We start from the raw sequence: 19,938 nt of genomic DNA, 5'->3' as shown, positions 1-19,938 counted from the left end.
TACTTGAGTCAGAGGTGAATAGTGGAACAGTTTTAAAATTGTTTAAAATCTTTTTTTTGTGTGTGGTTAACTTTCATGTTAGAACTTCACACTAATTTTCAGCTAGTTCTAAAAAACAATTATGTGTCTATTACTAAAAATACATAGCCCACTGAAAATTTGGGAGTAATTTAAATAGTTTATTTGATTTGCAAAAATCCTAGGTGTATGTTACAGTTCGCTTTTACATATATTTAAATGTGGAGCTCCTTTAATGAAGATGTGCTTAAAATTGGTTGTGGAAAAATGCGTTACTAACGTGCCTTGAAGATGTAAAGAGTTATGCTATAGGGTTTACAGCCAATTTGTCATAAAATCTGCAGGTTATAGTTAATTTATTCTTGTTGCCAGCTTTCTGCTCTACTGATGTCCCAGACTGGATATGACTGAGGGTTTAGCGTTACAGAGCTGTCTTCTGTCCTCCATCCTTGAAACCACATTTCTTAATAATGTGTGTTCTGTCATGAAAAGTATCCCAAAATGTTAAATATAATAATGATTATGTACATATGTTGTATGCACAACCAGGAAGAAAACAAAAGAAGGATCAATATTGCTAAGTAAAGAATTACTGTTTCCCTATACACTGGTTTGCAAGGGCTCATGGCTTTGTACATCTGATGTAGAAGAAAAAAGTTGGGAGGAGTTCGTTTCAGAAAAATGTGCTGTAAGCAAAGTTTTGTTTTTTTTTTTTTTTTTTTGGCTATTCATTTTCAAATACACCTTAATGATAGGTTAGGAATGAAAATGAAAAATCTCCAACATTCTGTTAGGATAATTAAACACTGCTAAAGATTATAGTAATCTTTATGCTTGAACTTTAAATATGAATCTTTGTTATGGTATACGCTGTAGGTATTGCCTACATTCAGTCAGTTGTAACGCTAAATAACCTCAGGAACTGTGCAAAGAACAGCTAGTATCTTCAAATTGACTGGCAACGTTCCTAATTCTTTGAAGCTTGCAATGTGGGTGAATTGTTGTTTGGAAGTAACAAAAGATGTATTGGCATCAGAGAGATGTATTGTTGCCTTCCTTCCCACTCAGTTTCAGGTTATTGGATCCAAAGCATAGATTGGATAGTTCCTCTAATTAATAATAAATGGATGATCAGAAGTTTTCACATGGGTGAACCCAGGCTTTCTTTTAAAAGCATACTCTGATACAAGAGAATATATGTTTTTTTTAAACCTGATGGCTGGAAACTGCAGCCTGAAGCATATCAGAGAGGTGAGAACTTCAGCTGAAGTCTCCTAAGAGCCTGGTATAGGTTTGGCTTCTGAAGTTTTGTGTTTCAGAAGAAAAGGCCTTTATACTGGAAAGGGTTAGTCGCTATCATGGAATCATTCAGGTTGGAAAAGACCTTTAAGATCATCTAGTCCAACCTTAAACCTAGTACTGAAGTCTACCACTAACCCACCACTAAGTTCTAAATTTACAGGTTTCTTGAAGACCTCCAGGGATGGTGACTCAACCACTTCCCTGGGCAGCCTATTCCAATGCTGCACAACTCTTTCTGAGAAGAAATTTCTCCTAACATCCAACCTAAACCTCCCCTGGTGCAACTTGATGCCTTTTGCCCTCATTTTAACACTTGGTGCTTGGGAGAAGAGTCCAATCCCCACCTCACCAGCTTTAGATATATGTGGCTGTGTTTACAACATATTGATTTACTAAGTAACAAAACTATGAAGTGCAAAATAAAACAAGTAGGGTTGTGTGGAGGTTTCAAGCGATTATAGCTGGAAAATATAATTTGTCCCTTGTTTGTGCACCACCATGTATCTCCACTGTAATTCTGTTAATAACATTTCTGTGGATTTCTACCTATGTGACTGATTTTGGTCTGTGAATCTAGGCCTGGAGGTGGAACAGCCTTGCTTTGTATATGAATACTTAAGAATTGCAATGCTGAGAAGTGCAAGTACTGAGGCAAAAGAAAATAATTTCCAAGTCAACGTCTGCTTCCCTGGAAAGGCCTGTGAAGATAAATCTTGGAGTTAATCAAAAGAATAATCCCTAAAAAAATAGTAGAGGAAAACTAAATCAGAATTCGTTCTGTGGCTAATAATCATTTGTACAGTTTTAAAATGGGATGCTCTTAGAGGATTTTACTAAGTATTTATTGAAAGCAAACTTGTTCAGTTTCCAGATACTGTGGATGATGTTCAAAGTATTTCATACAGGAGTTCATATAATTGCTTTTTATCACTTCTGTAGAGGGAGGGCATTTCATAATTGTTATTGTGCTTTGTCAGTACCCGTATGCTCGTGTAGAAGAGTGAATCCTGTTAGGGACCGCTCATTGTTGCAGCGCTCTTTCCTCACTGTTTGGGATTTCCATGCAAGGAAGAACACATAGAAATGGGCTGGTATTCATTATTTTATGGACTTCTGGGTGCTTGAAAATTCAGTGTCCTAAATAGAAGTATTTTATTTCCATTTCTGATACTAGAATGTAGGAATTGTTGCTAGAGGGACATTTCATTTGGAGACCTCAGTAAAGCTCGGTAGCCTAAGTATAGTTAATATCTGAGTATTCACTTCACAGAATACCTTGTGCTGTGTGTTCACTGTTTCAGTCTAATAGAAATTACTGCTCTTAGCATTTTTTTATGATCTTAAGTATTTTGTGCATGTTTTCTCTAGTGATAGAGCGACTTCTTTCCTGTTACCCACACATAACTGAGTTTCAGTGAATAGAATTAAAAGTAATCATTAGCCCATAGTTATTTAGTCATGTGCTATCCAATCTTGTAAGTTCAGGCAGCTATATTTAACTTAATATTTAGATGTAAGACCTTGAGGGCAGGAAAAAAAGGAGACTGAAGCAAAAGTTTTGAAGAGAACCTCCTTGCTTATGAAGCCCAACCTCCTGGCATCTAAATGGTTACAAAGATTTTACCCAATACAATGAGCCTTATTATCTCATTACCTAAGAAATTTGATTCCTTGTTCTGATCCTGTATATCCTTCCCCAGTGGCAATGTCCAAGAAGCGAATTCTAAATACCATCTTATACCTAGAAGTTCATATTCAACATGGAAATCATCATCTTAATTTAATTTTATACCTTTTCTATGTTTATATGTTGATAGACAATTGCATATTGTACTATTTCTGAGTTGCAAAGAAGTCTGAGACTATTGGACTGGAGAGAGACACTGTGGATAATGAAATCCATCATCTTACAAATCTGAGTTACATTTTAAAGTAAATTGGAGCAGAGTGAATCTAAAAATACATTATTGATTATACAGTGTTTTTTCCTTTGAACTGGAAAATTATTTTGTTGCTTATTTTGCTGTTCTTATGTTGTCTTTTGACAACTTGCTTGATCACCACACTACTTAGTTTCTGATACTGTCACATTAGATTACATTTAATGTCCCTGTGAGGTACTTTGTTAGTGAGACTTGGAGCTGTTTGTTTTTTTTTTTTCTGTTCCATCTTCTTATTAGCCTTCCTTTGAGAAACAGTTTTAGCACCTTCTGTAAAAATTACAGTATTAGCACCACCTAAAATTGTTCTGTCTCTTGTTGACTTGACTAATTTATTTCCTTACGTTCTCAAAGTTTTCTTCTTTCAGTTTTGGAATGTTAGTTACCAAAGAAGCTTTTAGTCACTCATTCAAACTAAGCTTATTTTATACAGTCATTTTTCTTACATTTATGTTTGGATAGAGGTAGGTAGACATTAAAAGAAAATTATCTTTTCAAAAATAAATAAATCAGAGGTTAATGATTGCTTAGGGAAGTTGTTGTTTATGTTGTTTTTATTTGGCCTTTTTTTTAAGGCCTTCAGTGACAGAAGTTCTTGAAATAAAAATGATCGTCCAGTTCCTCTAGTGGATTTCAATTAATTATTCCATGTTTCTTTGCTGTTACTGTTTATATGTGGATGTGCCTTTTGGGTTATTTGCTGTCAAGTAGCTGAGACATCTGGAGACGCCGTGGCTGTTGTCATAAAGTGTTTTATTTTTCTTTCAGTCTAGGTCTGAGAATTTGATGTTTCCCATAATTGAATTGTTCTAGGTGTTGCATGCTGCTTTTTGCAGTGATATTACTAAAAAATCCATGTTCAAGTCCATCTGAAAGGATCCATAGCAGATTTTAAGTAACACATCCTTAGAAGCTTTGTCATTTAGTTTCAAAGGAAGGGTAAAGATGGGAAGACACTTTTGCACAGCAGTGATCAATGATATTTCAATACATATGTTCATATCATATGTTGCCCCTCCTCTCTTTCACTTGCAGACAAAAGTAAGGACTCTTTTCTGCAGTAAAGCTTTCCATTATGTATGATAAATAATAGGAAAAAAAAGTCGTCCTAAAGTAATGATCACAGAAAAAAACTGTTTCTGTAAGTGTGTTTAGATTGTGCTGTTTAAAAATTGCAAGTCTCTTATGCATTGTCGTTGGCCTACTTGAAGGGCGTATTTACTGGGTGAATGACTAAGTGCAGGCTTGGTATGCATTTCAAATGTATAATGCCTATTATGTTCGAATAGCTCTACCCTAGGATTACTGGTGGTTTATGATAAATTACTTTCAAGTATCGCTTTACAGAAATATTAGTGGAACATGCGAGCTTTTAGTGTGTTGTCTTCTAATACAATGTGTAAACATCCATTGTAAATACATGGATAATAATGAAAAACAAAGTTGTTTTCTTTTCAAAAAACAAATTTCATTTAAAGAAGCGTTTTGTTATTTTAGACTTGAGTGGGGGGCATAGGCTTGTTGCTGACATTGTGTGCTGTCATCAGCCTCTTGAGAGTGATTATCCTAAAGGCATAATTGTGAGTGAACAGGCTTCCTTGAGTTGTCACCCAGAGCTGGAAGAGTGATTAAGAGCAGCTCTTTTGAAAAGCTTACCAGAAAGAATTTAAAGGAGAGAGTAGAGGGGAGAGAAGTATGTCCTTTTCCTTTGTCAGTTCTGATGGATTACTCTGGTTATAAGTAAACACTGTTCTTGTTTTTTTCTTTTTCAGAGTAAAGATGGGAAAACACCTTTGCACATGACGGCAATCCATGGTAGATTTTCAAGATCTCAAACCATCATTCAAAACGGTAAAAAAAAAAAAATAAAAAATGGGTAGGAGTAGTTTTGTCATCAGCTTTCCTATATTACAAGTATTTTCCTCTTTTCTATTGATAGCAATGTATTGAAAGTTTGTTGGGTTTTGTTTATATCCCGTGTCCAGTAGTAGTTCAGTTAATGGTGGAGTCTGGTATCTCTGCCTATAAAGTTTGAAAGAGTTTCAGAAGGTTTGTCCTGTATTGGTAGATAAGAAAATACGTTTTGCTCATTGTTAATACTAAATAGCACTGAAAGCATTACAAAATTGAAATCCAGAACAGTCGCTCATGGACAATAATTAATGTTGCTTAAATTATCAGTACTGTTAAATACATCAGTACTGGTTTTTTGTAACAGAAGTATCTGTATGCCTCTGTATTCTTAGGTAATAATTACTTTTTTATTGCAGGAGCTGAAATAGACTGTGAAGATAAGAATGGAAATACTCCTTTGCACATAGCAGCTAGATATGGCCATGAGCTATTAATCAACACTCTGATTACGAGTGGTGCTGACACTGCAAAGTAGGTAACATTTACTGACATGAATGCAAGCTGAGAGAATGTAGAAATGTATTTATTAGACTAACAAGAGTAGTATGATTTTTTTATATTGTATTTAACTTGAAATAGGGAATACTTTGTGAACTATCCTATACTGTGCTTTTAAGTAGCTACACAGTACATCACGATTGATACAAAAAGGAAGAGAATCAATTTTTCTCTGTAAAGCAATGTATATGAAATAAAAACTCTGAAAATTTTAATAAACTATTGCACTGAATTAATGCATCCTGCCTAGATTGTGAGAAATTGTCTAATATGTGAGGTTTTGTGTTGGCTCAGTGTTAAAATTAGATTGTTTGGTGAACAAACCATGCATGATCACTTTGGCACAGTCGTGTTTGTTTTATTTCAATTGTAATGAAACTGTGATACCTGATTATGGTGTATCTTAGGCGGGGTATACATGGGATGTTTCCTCTCCATTTGGCAGCATTAAGTGGATTTTCAGACTGCTGCAGAAAGCTCCTCTCATCAGGTAGGATACTCTTTAAAATCTTATGCTTTGTACTTCATTTTTTATTCCACAGAATAGCTTTTAATTAAATCTTAACTTAGTAATAGATAGGATTGTTTAGAGTGCTGGGGACAGTGTTTTTTTTTTTTTTTTTGCTTTTAATGGATAATACATAGAAAAAGTGAATGCAAACTTGTACAGAAGTATCCAAATTGAAATAATGTGTCTATAACTTCTAAAATGTTTCAAGTTGTCCAAAGAGGTGGAATGCTGGCCCAGGCCATAATAGGCCTTCAAGGACAAAAGCTCTAATGACTTCAGCATCCTTCATTTCCCTTACTGAAGATTCAGTATGGCAAAGAAATCCATGAAGAAGACTTGCAAGTGATTTCTGTGACTTTTACATGAACTGAGCAAACTTAGATGAAAAGCTAGCCTGGAGCAAAGTATCAGTTGCTTGACCATTTATAAAAGTCAAACTGAAAAGACTGGCTACTGCTAACATTTTAGGACACGCTCTTGGTGTGGGGATTGGTGTCTGTAGACTGTGTACCCTTTTATTTTTGTGAGGAAGGGTCTTGTTTATGTGAAGTAAGAACCTCTGACTTTTAAAGTCATTAATATCAATTTTTGACCTTGGGAGGGGGGAAAAAGTGCTTTGTTGCAGTACTGACAAACATTTAAGTAGTTAGTGGTGCTAGACAAGCATCCTAGGGATGTGCAAAGGTATTGAGGACTACTTTTTGATTCAAGTCAGTAAGCTATCTTAACTTACTTGCCATGTGTTTACTCAAATGGAAGGCAAAGGTAACAGCACATGTAAAAACTATGCTTTGTGGACATACAGCCTTGAAGAGTAGTACGCTTGAACAACACATCCTATGTGCTGTTCACTGTTCATGGCTGTTGAACAATTCTTTTTAAAAGAAAAAAGGAGGAAAAAGCTTTCCCATGGAGAAGTACTGACATTGGAGTTCTGGTGAAGAAGTTCTGCTACATAAAAAGATAAAAAGAAGACTCTTAAGAAAATATTGTACTTCTCTTAAACAAAAAAAAATGCAGCTTTGAAAACTGATTTAAATAGTAATTTTCGTGTTACGATATATGATTAGGTGTAGAATTGCAGTTAGGGTATCTTAGATAATTTTAATTCTACTACTTTGCCTATGTTTCAGCCTGCAGGCTGTTTCACCACTTTATTTCAAGAGTTGAAATCAAATCACAGAGGAAGCATTCATACATAAATTTGAAAAGTGGGAAGTGCCATAATGATGATAGTAATAATAATTTGTTTATTCCTGTATTTATTTTAAGAATGATCTTAAGAAATTTAGGGAGAGCACTGCAGGATAAACACAGCATAATCCTCTTTTGAGAAGTTTCTTTTTAACCTCCAAAATTTTACTTATGCCTTAAGGTATAACAAGTTTTTCCAAACTCTTCAAGTAAGCCTTTTGTGCTAGTGGATCTTAGTGCTGTGGTTGTTTATATGGTGTCTCACACTTTTAAACTAAAGTTTTAGCTCCTGTGACACCTGTGGATGTCATCTGTGTTCAATGAATTAGTTAGAATCATAGAATCTCCCGAGTTGGAAGGGACCCATAAGGATCATCGAGTCCGACTCCTGGCACCACGCAGGCCTACCCAAAAATTAAGACCATGTGACTAAGCGCACAGTCCAAACACTTCTTAAACTCCAACAGACTTGGTGCAGTGCCTACTTCCCTGGGGTGCCTGTTCCAGTGCGTGACAACCTGACAGTGTTATGATATTACCGGTGTTTTCTCTCTCATATTTAGAAACGGTGAAATTTTAAAGCCATGTGTTTCTTTTATTGCATTGTTAGTTTTCTTATACACCATTCTTTCCTTTCCCCTGCTTGCTTACTTACCAAACCTGAAGAATTGGTCAAATGCTTTCTTGCTTCAAAATAAATTGAAGGTGAGGGCATGGAATTGTGTCAAGGAAGTTTTATTTACTTGAAACAATTCTCAAGGAGCATAAATTCAGTACAACTTCTCATTAAGATGAAAGAAGTTATAGTTGCTCTAATTTATTATTACTTTTGTCTGCATGGGTCTTGTGCCAAGTTTTATGGGGTAAGTTGTAATAGGAGTCAGTTTTGCGTGTTTTCTGTAGCTAAAATTACCCAGAGGAGATGATTTGTGCCCTTGTTTTTAAAAAGCTTATCATGCTACTCTGTGACTTCTAATTCAGGTACTGCCTTTATAATTTACCATTTACAGCACAACAGGCTTAGAATGAATTAGGGAGCAAAGAGTTTGTGGGCAGAAGCATGATGAGTGTGTGCTAATTGCTGTCAAATGCTAGAATCCTCCTTTGGAAGAGGGGAGAAAGGATTGTCCTGAACATATTATAATTTAGCTGAGACGCCCAGTTTATTTGAATAGACGTTACCTTTCCTACTACAAATACAGCTTTTTATTCAGATACCTATCTTATCAACAAAGGTAAGGTTAGCTAATCAGACTATTAATTAGTTTTTAGTTACTTATATATGTCCTATTGCATTATTAAATAATGCAAAGGACAGTCTTTCTAGTAGGAATGTCAGAACAAAGTTAGGGCTCATACAGTAACTTTAACTATGGATCTGCATACTCTCAAATACTTGGCTTTAAATATTTGTGATCTCAAATTTTCATAGCCCAAATATTTTGGGAAGAAAGTGACAAGGTTCTCTACAGGGCTCCTCTAATTGCTGTTTACAGCCTTCACTCCAGCTTAGTGTAGTTCTTCCCCTGGGACTAGAGAGCTAAAATGAAGGATGAAATTGAAGTAACTTCTGGATTTAGTAATGCTGACATCTCTTTATGTAAAAAATAATTTTTAAAGATTCTCTGCAGAACACTTTGAAGTTCTACCTTATTCTTAAATTTTCCTATTATCTTCATGGATTTTATGTCCAGTACTAAATTATACAGAAATATTAGGAGGTAAGTAAGATAAGAAAGAATATAGCTTCTTGCCTCAGCTCTGCTAATTGTGTTTTTCTTTAGCCTTTTCAGTTAAAAATGAACATATTTTTCAAAATACTACAAATAGCAAGGATTTGTTTCAAATGAATTATGTTTATGTGCTTCAGCGCTCTATGCAAATAGCCATTAAGTTTGCTTTGCAAGCATTTCTCTTAAGGGTAGATGAGAACAGTTTTGTGAAAGCTTCTAGTGCATAATGGGTTTTACAAATATTTGATTGGTAGGTTTTGACATAGACACACCAGATGACTTTGGCAGAACTTGTCTTCACGCAGCTGCAGCTGGAGGGTATGTAAAAAGCATTCATGCTTTTATTTTTGGTGTCCTTTTTTTTTTTCAATTGCTGATTGTTCATGTTCTTTTTTTATTATTATTATTTTTTCCTCTCTGTGTTTCTCCTATGCTTTCCCCTTGGAATTATGTAAACATGAAAATAATTTCAAGATGGATTCTATCTACAAGCAATAAAAATAAATAAATTAAACATTCAGCTCTATAAGTAATTACTGGAGTACAGTGTCCAGGTATCATCAGCTTTACCTTAGGTTTATGCTTGGGGATGAACTGGATTTTGTTTTAATTTCCCACGGGTGATGATATAGTTTCAAAGATGTCGTGCCCTGCTGTATCACTGAGGTAGAGATCAGCAACTTTGGTAAATAAATGTTTACCATATCCATAAACAAAAGCTCAATCAAGCTAAATTATAAACCATAATTAAATTCCAGAGTTTAGGTGGATGAAGTGGTCAGAACAACTTGTTCATCACTTGAGTTGTGATCTATATTGATTATTGTTATTGTATTGTAGGTTATCTATAGCAGCTACTCAAAATTGCCTGGAAGAATTGGGTAATAAATCTCATGATACACTTTGTGGGACACAAGAACTCCATGATAATGATATTTTCATTTTTCTGTTTCAATGTTGTTTAAGTAATACTGCTAAGTAATCATTCTAAGTCAAGAGATATTTGATAGGTACATTCTTGTTACAAATGATTAAGGTTAAAGTGCTATCTTTTCATATAAAAACACATGATTTGTGACTCATTCCCTCATTCATTTCCAACTTAGAAAAGTTATTAAGATTTTGTTTAAGCAAGCAGCATTGTACATATGTTATGACAATCATATTGTATTCAAAATTAATTGCACTTAAAATATTTACATTGCAACTTATATTTGGCCTTAAAATATATACATTACAAATTTGCTTTTGTGCTGCAATCCTGGTAGCAAAAATGATTTGCTGTGCAGGTGTATTTTTTTTTTTTTTTTTAAGGAATTGAGACTTCTGTTAATTTAGGTTAACTTTCATGCACTGTATGCATGCCATTTGATATCAGTACAGTTTCTATATGTGGACTTGAAATAATTAGTGTTCTTTCCTGGTTTGGTTCTGCAGTTGTGAAATGTATATTACGTATAAGAAGTCATATAAAATAAATGTTAATATAGTTCAGTTGTAAGAAAAATACCATACAAGTTGTATTTTTAGCAGTTCTGACATTTGTAAAGGCCGATATTAAGGACCCATAATCTGCAATGACAAGCAATATTGCATTAATTTAACAGGAATTTGGAGTGCCTAAATCTTCTGCTAAATACTGGTGCAGACTTCAACAAAAAGGACAGATTTGGGAGGTAAGAGATTCTAGATTTATATATTCTGAAGAGTTGTTAAAGTATTACAAAAGTAGGATATCATTATATGGGCGAGTCCGTGCATTCCAGTTTCTATGTTTTTAAGAAATGAAGTCCACTATAAACTATGCTTCAGCATGTCTTACCAAAAGTTATGGTTGTATCCTCTTTATTGTCTTTTTTTTTTTTTTTTTTGATATTTTTTTGGTTTGGTTTGTTGTTGTTTTTTTTTTTTTTTAAGTATTTGCTTAGCCTTGTTTTTAAAGGCTGTTTTACATACTCAACTGCAATTTTTATGAGCCTTTTCTGCTTACAGCACAGCTCTAATGAGTTTGTTTCTCACATCCAAGGATATTAGTGATGTTTTCCAAATAACAAATTAGTCAAATCTATAAATTTCTTGCTGTTTCTGAGTTGTGTGGGTTTTTGCTTGTTTGTATTCTTTTTTTAGTGGAAAAAATACATTTTATCATAACTGCTTCACATTTTCCCTTTCATTATATCCATCAATTTCTGTTCCTTTCCTTGTTTGTGCTCAGAACTCTTTTGGAATGACATTAATTTCTATTTTTAGTATAGTATTATTTAAGTGCAGATGGCACCATCAGTACTTGTGCAAAATCTCACATCACATCCTGGAAAATATAATTCACTCCTGTGAATGGCAGGAGTAGGGCATGAGGGGAACGTTATGGCTGTAAAGTTGTATTTTGCTTTAAATTCTTCCATCCTTTCCTGAGAAGGGATCAACTGTCTGTTGCAACTTTTCTCATTGAAGGTTTTGTTAATAGTTATTTTTAACTTATGTGTTATGCAAAACAATTATTTTGGGAGAGGAAAAAGATTAAAATAGTTAAAAATTGAGAAAAAAAAAAGTAATTTTAAGGGAGAGGTAGAACACTTCCAAGTGTCTGCCTCCTCAAAACTGAGTCATTTATAGTAGCTGTCCATCTTTAAACATAGAAAATTGAATTCTGCACCATTGTGGTGCTTCTGAAATTTTGTGTAAACTTGTTTATTTTGAGAATTGAAGTTTAATTTGTAAATTTCCTCTGAGAGTATTGAGCAATATTAATCTTTCATGGTTTTGTTAACAAGAAAACAATGTATATTTTTAAAAGTTTTCTTTAACAATACCTCTGGTATGTTATTGTAGTTTAAAAAATACTGTTTGTCTGTATTAGAGAAAATTCTGATCTTTTTTGCAGAACACATCTACTCGCTGTTGTATTTTGACCTTGTTTAGTTGCTGTGCACTTCTTGGATTTGCCCATATTTTTTCATGTTCCTTGAAATTACCGATATACCTAAAACCAACGTCTAATGTAAACTATTTTCCTCTATATGTTTACACGAGAAAATTCATGTAAAGCTTCTCTTAAGACAGAGTTATGTATATGTATTGGCTGATAGATACATCACCTAGATAGTGTTCTGCATTATTAAATGGCCCTAGGAAATAATTTATAATATTTACGTGTTCTTCACCACAAATACTTGCTAAAAAGGGAAAGGAGTATTTAAGTTTCATTTTATTTTGCATTTTCTGTCTCTCTAGTATTATTTTGTTGTTATTTACCATTGTACTTTTTATTTAAATGTGTACTAAAGAACTCCACTCCATTATGCTGCTGCCAATTGTAATTACCAGTGCCTGTTTGCCCTTGTGGGATCTGGAGCTAGTGTGAATGACCTTGATGAGAGGGGTTGTACACCTCTGCACTATGCAGCTGCATCAGACACAGATGGAAAGTAAGTGCAATGCTTTGTGCTACAGATGGTATCCTTAGAAATGTTTGGGCTGTGAATTTTGTGTACGTTTTGCCTTTGGTTTTGCCGAATGCATGTTTTATACTTTTAAAGATTAAAATTGGCAGTGGCTTCTTCATTGTGTGTAAAATATTTCTGAGGAAAAAATGAAGTACATTGTAAACAGTAAAATGTATAGTAATTTTTTGGTTATGTCCTGTAATGCAGGTGCCCTATTTTGAACAGAGTTTTTAATCCCACCTGCTGTGTAGTGGTTGAATAAACATCATCTGCGAGGTTATCATGCAATTATCTGATGGTCATAAGCATTAGGGTAATGATACTTTAAGATCAAATTTTGACAAAGGATGGTGTGTTTTGAGGAGGGTTCTTAATGTTGCCCTAAAATCAGTGTAGTCAGTCAGAAACATGCTGTAAAAGTAGTGTGTGCGTTGCGGTAGGCCTGGATAGAGATGAACTAGACTTATTTAATTAAATCCATCAGGATTTAATTAAATTATTCATTTTTGGCATTACAACTCTCTCCTTGGTGTAGATTTTTGTGAAGTAATTATGCTTTTATTTATCAAATGCATCCAGAAATCTTCAAAAATCCATAAATGCCTTTTGTGTGTGTTACTTTTGTAACTAATGGTTGTGTTTAGCAGAGTTTTTTAATTGTTTCAGTGCACACATTCAAAGCTTATGGAGGTAGTACAAAATTGATGAGGTCAGATAAACTGCAGACATGGTATGTGTCAAGTAGGCTTTAGGAAGGTACCTCCTGCATGTGAACACACTCACAGGGATCAGAACAGGCTGGTGTGCAGCATCACATTTCAGATGGGTACAGTGACACTTTCACTGGAGAGTAGTGCTTTTTAGAGCCATGTCATCGTATCTTAATACAGCACTTTTAAAAAGGTGGGGTAGCCATTGGAATGAGGTGGTATGTAACTTGCAGATGGAGTTCTGAAGGATAAATAAAGAATATTTCCATTTAAATAATGTTTAAAATAAATGTAGACACAAATTTATAAACAGAATTGATATTTTTTACAAATATGATCAAATCCTACTGGAATTTGTTGAAACAGTATGTTAACTACCCTCTTAAAATTTGAGCTAGGATTAATTTTAGCTTCACATTTGCTGCGAAAACTTCCAAACTATAATGGTGTTTCAGATGGCATCATTTTGCCATCTGCCTTATAAAAGGGACAAGCATGAATGATGATGGCAATATAGCAGATCTTTAGAAGATAACTCAAAGAATTGTCTCTAGCAGCCTCACAATATTACTGTTCTGATGAACAGCTGGCTCTCTGCAAGACAGGCTGCAAAGCAGAATGGCCCGAGGAGAAGCTTTTTATGTTGATGCAGCAAGATGATTAGAAACAGCTGGAAAACCAGGACTACTCAGCTCATATTCAAAACAGGAAAGAAGCTAAAAATGATTGCTAAGTTGGAGTATAAAGCCTGGGAAAAAATATCAGGAAATGATCTATATGGAAATTCCAAGGATATTTATGTACGTTTTTGTAGTCTTTGTTCAGATATCTTTAAAGGCTGATTTTAGGGACAATGATGTTTTTTGCTGAAAATTATTTTCCTGTTTGTGCCCGTTTGCAAATATTTCTTTGGTATCCTTTAACAAATATTTCAGATCTGGAAAATATGCTAGTACGCCTTATTTTGACAATATTGGAGAGGGAAAGATGATCACAGACTAAAATAAACTAAGCAGTGTGTTAGGGGAGAAGAAATGTCATATTTCTATATTATAATTATTTAATAGAGAGTACACAGCTAAATAAATGGGAAATAAATTTAACTTATTTGGGCTGTCAGAAATTTTGCCAGATCTCCTTTTTTAGAGGCCTTTTGAGGACAGTTAAGTATTCAGATAATACAAAATTCATCTCCTTGCTGGATGAGAAGAAAGAGTTAAAAAAAAAAAAATCATTTGTTTTGCATTGTAAAGAATGCTGCTGGAGAAGTTTCAGAAGACTGCTTTCTGCAGAGTATTCAGTGGATTAAGATTCCTGTGAACACACAAATGTAGAAAGTACACAAATATTGAAATCTAGATAGGTGAAGTCTATGTTCTATGTATTTTTGAGCCATGAATGTTAATATAAAATCACTTATTAAAATGAACAAAGTTAGATTGGCCAAATAAAATGTAGGGACGGTAATTCTGATGTGATGGACCACATTGACTTGGCCTTTGGATTTTCAAAAAAATAATCAAGTTTGGATTTAAATTAAAAAAACAAAACACTGTCATTAACTAAATTCAAGCATTTGTCTGTTGGGCAATTAAAAAACAAGCTAGCTGGTTAAAGCATAGCTTCCTGTAAAGCATATCTTTGTGTTAAGATCTGTTCAACCTAAAGTAAAGTTATTTACGTCTTGTGTAACAAGTTATTTTGTAAAACTGGAGAATTTATACCATTTTTCCAATTTTTCTACCTGCTTAAGTACTTCTCCCCTGTATGCTGGACACAAAATGAAAAAAGTGAGAGCACACCTTGGCTTTGCTCCTCCTCTTCTCAACTTTGTAGAGAGGCAGAGTACTATGTAATTAGATACTTTCTTTGTTGATAGTTTTTCTTTTTTCAGCTTTTTACCCCTTCCATTTTCACCCACCTGGATTTTTGCTTTCAGCCTTTGACTTGATCTCCAGTGAAGATCTCAGCTTTCACACAAGAAGGGTGATTTTCCAGCCACGTGTCTTCAGTGAGGACTTTTTAGATTCACAGACAGCATTTCTTTTGGAAGAAATGGTGGTCATTGTCTAGTGTAGTGAGAATACTCCTCTACTTTTCCAAGGTGACAGTAGAAGACCGTCAGCAAATAGGATGAAAAAGCAAATGTCATGTCTGCACTTCAACAAACTGCTGTTGTTGCTTGTGAAGTTATTGGGCTCTGGACCCATTACAGTAATCTTACACTGAAATGAATTTCCATGTCATCACAGCCACTACTGGGTCTCATTCTGATGTTGATCTTGCACTTGCACTGTTCTGTCTGTTGACTCCAGGCCCTTCCTTGAAAGCTCCTTTAGAAAGATTTCTGATATTTCAGGGTCATGCTGTCATCCCTCAGGAGATGACTCCTCTGGTAGAATTTCTGCCTGTGTTTCTCCAAGGTTTGAATGATCAAGTTTCCTCTTTTAAGAATAGATCAGAGGTCATATTAGGATTTCTGCCTCTCAAATCTAAAACTGATGTATTCTTCTGCAAGTTTTTCACAACAGCACAGGCTAGCTTTATCATACAAATGTTGGGGGTTTTTTGTGTGTGTGTGTTGTTTTTTGTTTTGTTTTTTGTCTTTCTCTCAATTTCCTTTGAGATAAATGGGAAATAGAAATCTCATAGTGTCAGTCTATCTAACTGACCCATTTGGAACTACAGGTAACGGTAATCTGTGAAACCTGTAGATAAGCTGTGCTAATGAAGAAAGATTCCAAGCTGGATTTGCCAAGATTTTTTTCAGCTTCACATCTATTTTATTGAACTGATGCAGAAGTATTTCATAACGCCGAAAAAGGAGAAAGGATGATGACCTGTTGTACACTTCAGAAAACCAAATGGTTTCACCAGCATGTTCAAATTCATCGTAGTGACTTGCTATAAACATCTCTGCATTCCAAGGGCATGTCTTCATGCTTCTTGATCTACGGAATCCATCTTTCCATCTATCATACAAAGTATGTGTTGAGTACAATGTAGCTTAACTTAAGAGTGTTCCTCAACTGTTATCAAGGCAAGGTTCTCCTGACCAGATTTCACCACAGCACCAACAGTCTAAACCCAAATGTTTTAACAAACCATTTTAGAAAGACTGGAATGTCACCCTCCCTGTCTGGACATCTGGCTGATGAAGGAACTGTACAGAGGTTGGGTCTCTTCAGACTTTCACTTCAGAGATTTTGTTCAGTTCTCATTCAGTCTCTGGAAGCCATTCTATTGCAAGATGTGTTCCAAGTTGTAAGAGAGATTGTAGCATTTAAATATACAATTACCACCTCAGTGATGTTTTTCTTCTGTTTTAGTCACGGAGCAGTAAATAGCTTCACGGTAGACTACTTCAAACACTTAAATCTCACTCCACTCTGGACACGTGGTACCTGTGCTGCTTGGTGGTCCTCTTCTGAATGGTTAGGTGGTCCTTTCAGTGGCAAGATGATCTACCCATTTCATTCTTCTTTTTGCTATGTGGTAACAGGTAATCCCTCACAGGCAGAGATCACTTGTGGAAATCATGGATATCTCAGGGCAAAAGGGCCAGACATTTCTTACCAGTATTCTGGAGCTCAGAGCTGTGTAGAATACGTGCAGAGCTTTCTGGTCTTCTCTTCAGAAATACTGTGCCCAGGTCTCAACAGAAACTCCAATCACAGTGTACAACGTTGATAAATGACACATCATATATCCTCTCTTTCTCTGCTGGAAGCAAATCATCCAATCTTTCAGTATACCAGCAGGTGGCTTTAATCAATTCAGCTTTGCTGGACGCTAAGTGGGAGATCAAGTCCAGTGATCTGAAGTTCAGCTGCTTCTTGTGAAGAACCAGACAGGCTGTTCTCACATTAGGCAGGGTCATGAATTTGGCTCGTTCTTGGTTCTGTTACATAATTAAGACGTATGCGCCTCTTCCCAGATCCTGAAGGTCCTGATTAAGGTAGGACATGGGGAGACTTTTACAATCCTACATGTTTGACAGATTTAGCATGAGAATCATCTTCATCTGTCAATAAGAAGTCTGTAATCTGTCTTTCTTTCCTACTTTGTTAATTCTGAATTTCCAGAGGCTTTGTAGAATGATGATCTTGCTTAGTTGCACACCTCACCACATGGATGTTTGGAAGCCCTTATTGTCCTCTCGTGAGCAAGTTCCCAAATAACCTGATGCGACTCTAGGACTGTTTTTTTTTTCTCACTGGTCTCTATCTTATCCTGAAGCTCTTGAAGCTGAGATTGGATGTGTACAGTAGTTTAGTTTAAGCCAACTTCCTTCCTCATTTTGTTGCTTCAGAGTTCTCATTCTCATTGTTTTTAAGCTCTGCAAAACGTTGGTTAAAGTGTAGACAACATAAAACTATGAATGAGTAGGGTTGTTGGTTGGAATCATTTAGTGTGCACTTGTGGAGTCTCTCTTAAAAAACAGAAAAATAGTAATCGTTCTTTAAGAGAGGGAGCTGACATTAATACCCTGTTTTTCATCCTTCTGGCTTGAGTGTCTGTAGCTGAAACTGGTGATCATGTTCTGCCTTACAGCATCATGTAACAAGAGTACGAAATGATTAGGATATGTCAACAACTAAGTGTGTTTACTATATATAAGTATATATATATAAATCAATAAATTAGTGTCTGGTAGTGGAATAGAGTCTGTGATTCTATTGGACTGTGTATCCTGAAGAACTCGTCTGTTTTTTCTCTTCCTTCTGTGTTAAGTACAGAAAAGCATACTGATATATCGTGGAAAATACAGACATAATAATCATTTATATTAACAAAGGTCTCTACAATCTTATTAGCTAGGAGGAAGATAGCCATGGAATATTAGTTTTAGCCAAGTCAGCGGATTTAGAGGATTCAGCATTCACATAGAGGATTCTTCCAGATTTTGGAAGCGTTGTGATTGACCTTAACACCTGGTGTACTGAGGAGTTCTTTAGTCAATATTGTATATTAAATCAGTGTTCTTGTTGGCTGCATTCTATTTTCCAGTTTAATTGGAATGATTTATCACTTACTGTAAACTTGAAATTCAACATTTAGATATATGGTTGCATATTTCAATTTAAATAGGTGCCTGGAATACTTGCTAAGAAATGATGCCAATCCAGGGATCCGAGACAAACAAGGATACAATGCAGTTCACTATTCTGCTGCTTATGGTCATCGCTTATGTCTTGAATTGGTAAGAAAACATTACAGATGAAAGCTGTAACAGCTGCTCTTACAGAGCATGATGCAAAGGCCAGGGCATTTCTCCTTCTTCATTCTTCACCTCTTAGCTTAGGTTGATAGTATTTTTCATCCCCTGTGATAGTAAATGTTTAAGCTCTTGTTACTCTTAAAACACAGACAAGGTGAGGAGCTGAGATGGTAGATAGCAATTAAAAAAGATAATAAATTCCGAGATGAAGAGGTAACACTGGTTGAGGATATGGGATATTAGTTTTGCTTTGTTTTTAATTTAGGATACGCTGCTAATTGTGTTCTTGATGGCTGAAGTAGAATAACCACAGGAATCCCACTGAGGAATATTAAGAAATTTCACAAATGTCATCTGAAGGAGCAAATTAAAATGTAGGGAAAAGCTGTAAAGTAAGGGTGTCTTACAGTTCACGTAATGCTGAGTTCTTACAGTAATTAATGGCCATACAATAGAATTGTAGATAATAATAAGGCCTCAGGGTAGTTTTTGATGGATCCCTTTGCTTTTGTATGGGATCAAATAACATAACGTATATGTTATTTGATATGAAATGAATTTATATTTTCTGTGTTGTACAACTTAATATTTTAATACAAATTGTACTTTCCTATCCAAGTGTATTAAAATATGACTTCTGAATGTTTTTAATTGCAGATTGCGAGTGAAACGCCTCTAGATGTTGTAAGTGTGTATGATTTCTCATTGTTAAAATACAATACAGAAAAAGGGAGCATGTCGTTTTAAAAATACTGGTGCTTATTTTTAGACTTATTCAACCATTTCTTCAATGCCTAGATGTATTACTTAATTTCAATCGCAATTTAGATTCAATTGCAGTAGTTGCAAATCAAACTCTTTAAAAGATCAAAACTGATATATAGAATTCCTAAAGAAGCTGTAGTCCTATATTTTTCTTTCTAATGGTCTTTTTTATTTTTCAATATGTGTATGCTGGAAATAGTAGCAATTATTGATGAACGTTTTTAAAGGGGGAGGGATTTTTTCACTCACTCAGGCTTTCTCTTTAAAGCTAATGGAAACATCAGGTACTGACATGCTGAATGATTCAGACAACAGAGCACCTATAAGCCCACTGCATTTAGCTGTAAGTATTTCATTCTTCAGTGATGTTAGCTCATCTAATTGCAGACAGGATAATTTTGATTTGTTCTGGTTTTTGTTTATTTGTTTATTGTTTATTTTGTTCTTAAATAACCCAGTAATAATAAATTAAACCTGAAAAATAAATATGTGATATTCCTAAATGAGCTATACAGGTTGATTTTCGCATTTCACTTGAAACTTGCTACATGGAACAGCCTTCATTTGGAATCTCATAATTAAGATTTATGTTATAACTTATATTAAAGAAACTTTTAGAAAACTTCTATAAGTAATGATTTTTTATTATTATTATTATTTTTTACCATCGTTTATTATGAAAGATG

The 19,938-nt window shown here is 34.8% G+C and overlaps 1 protein-coding gene across 5 annotated transcripts in view; it reads left to right on the top strand.

The window, feature by feature from the left end:
* Window positions 1–19,938, top strand: part of ANKRD28 (ankyrin repeat domain 28) — a gene marked incomplete at its 3' end in the record, with an annotated part of 117,426 nt that overhangs the window by 81,249 nt on the left and 16,239 nt on the right. For 3 of the 5 annotated variants that reach the window (XM_084507553.1, XM_084507555.1, XM_084507552.1), the window contains 9 exons: window positions 5,033–5,111; window positions 5,531–5,645; window positions 6,080–6,162; window positions 9,365–9,428; window positions 10,718–10,786; window positions 12,398–12,538; window positions 18,358–18,469; window positions 19,145–19,171; window positions 19,521–19,595. In XM_084507553.1, the coding sequence (XP_084363679.1) occupies window positions 5,033–5,111; window positions 5,531–5,645; window positions 6,080–6,162; window positions 9,365–9,428; window positions 10,718–10,786; window positions 12,398–12,538; window positions 18,358–18,469; window positions 19,145–19,171; window positions 19,521–19,595 (765 nt within the window). Of the gene's footprint in view, window positions 1–5,032; window positions 5,112–5,530; window positions 5,650–6,079; window positions 6,163–9,364; window positions 9,429–10,717; window positions 10,787–12,397; window positions 12,539–18,357; window positions 18,470–19,144; window positions 19,172–19,505; window positions 19,596–19,938 lie in introns of those variants that run through there. The other 2 variants (XM_084507554.1, XM_084507556.1) reach the window with 2 other exon arrangements.

The sequence above is a fragment of the Aythya ferina genome (assembly GCF_964211825.1).
Source record: "Aythya ferina genome assembly, chromosome: 2".
In the NCBI taxonomy this organism is placed as follows: domain Eukaryota; kingdom Metazoa; phylum Chordata; class Aves; order Anseriformes; family Anatidae; genus Aythya; species Aythya ferina.
This window is presented reverse-complemented; position numbering and strand designations above follow the sequence as displayed.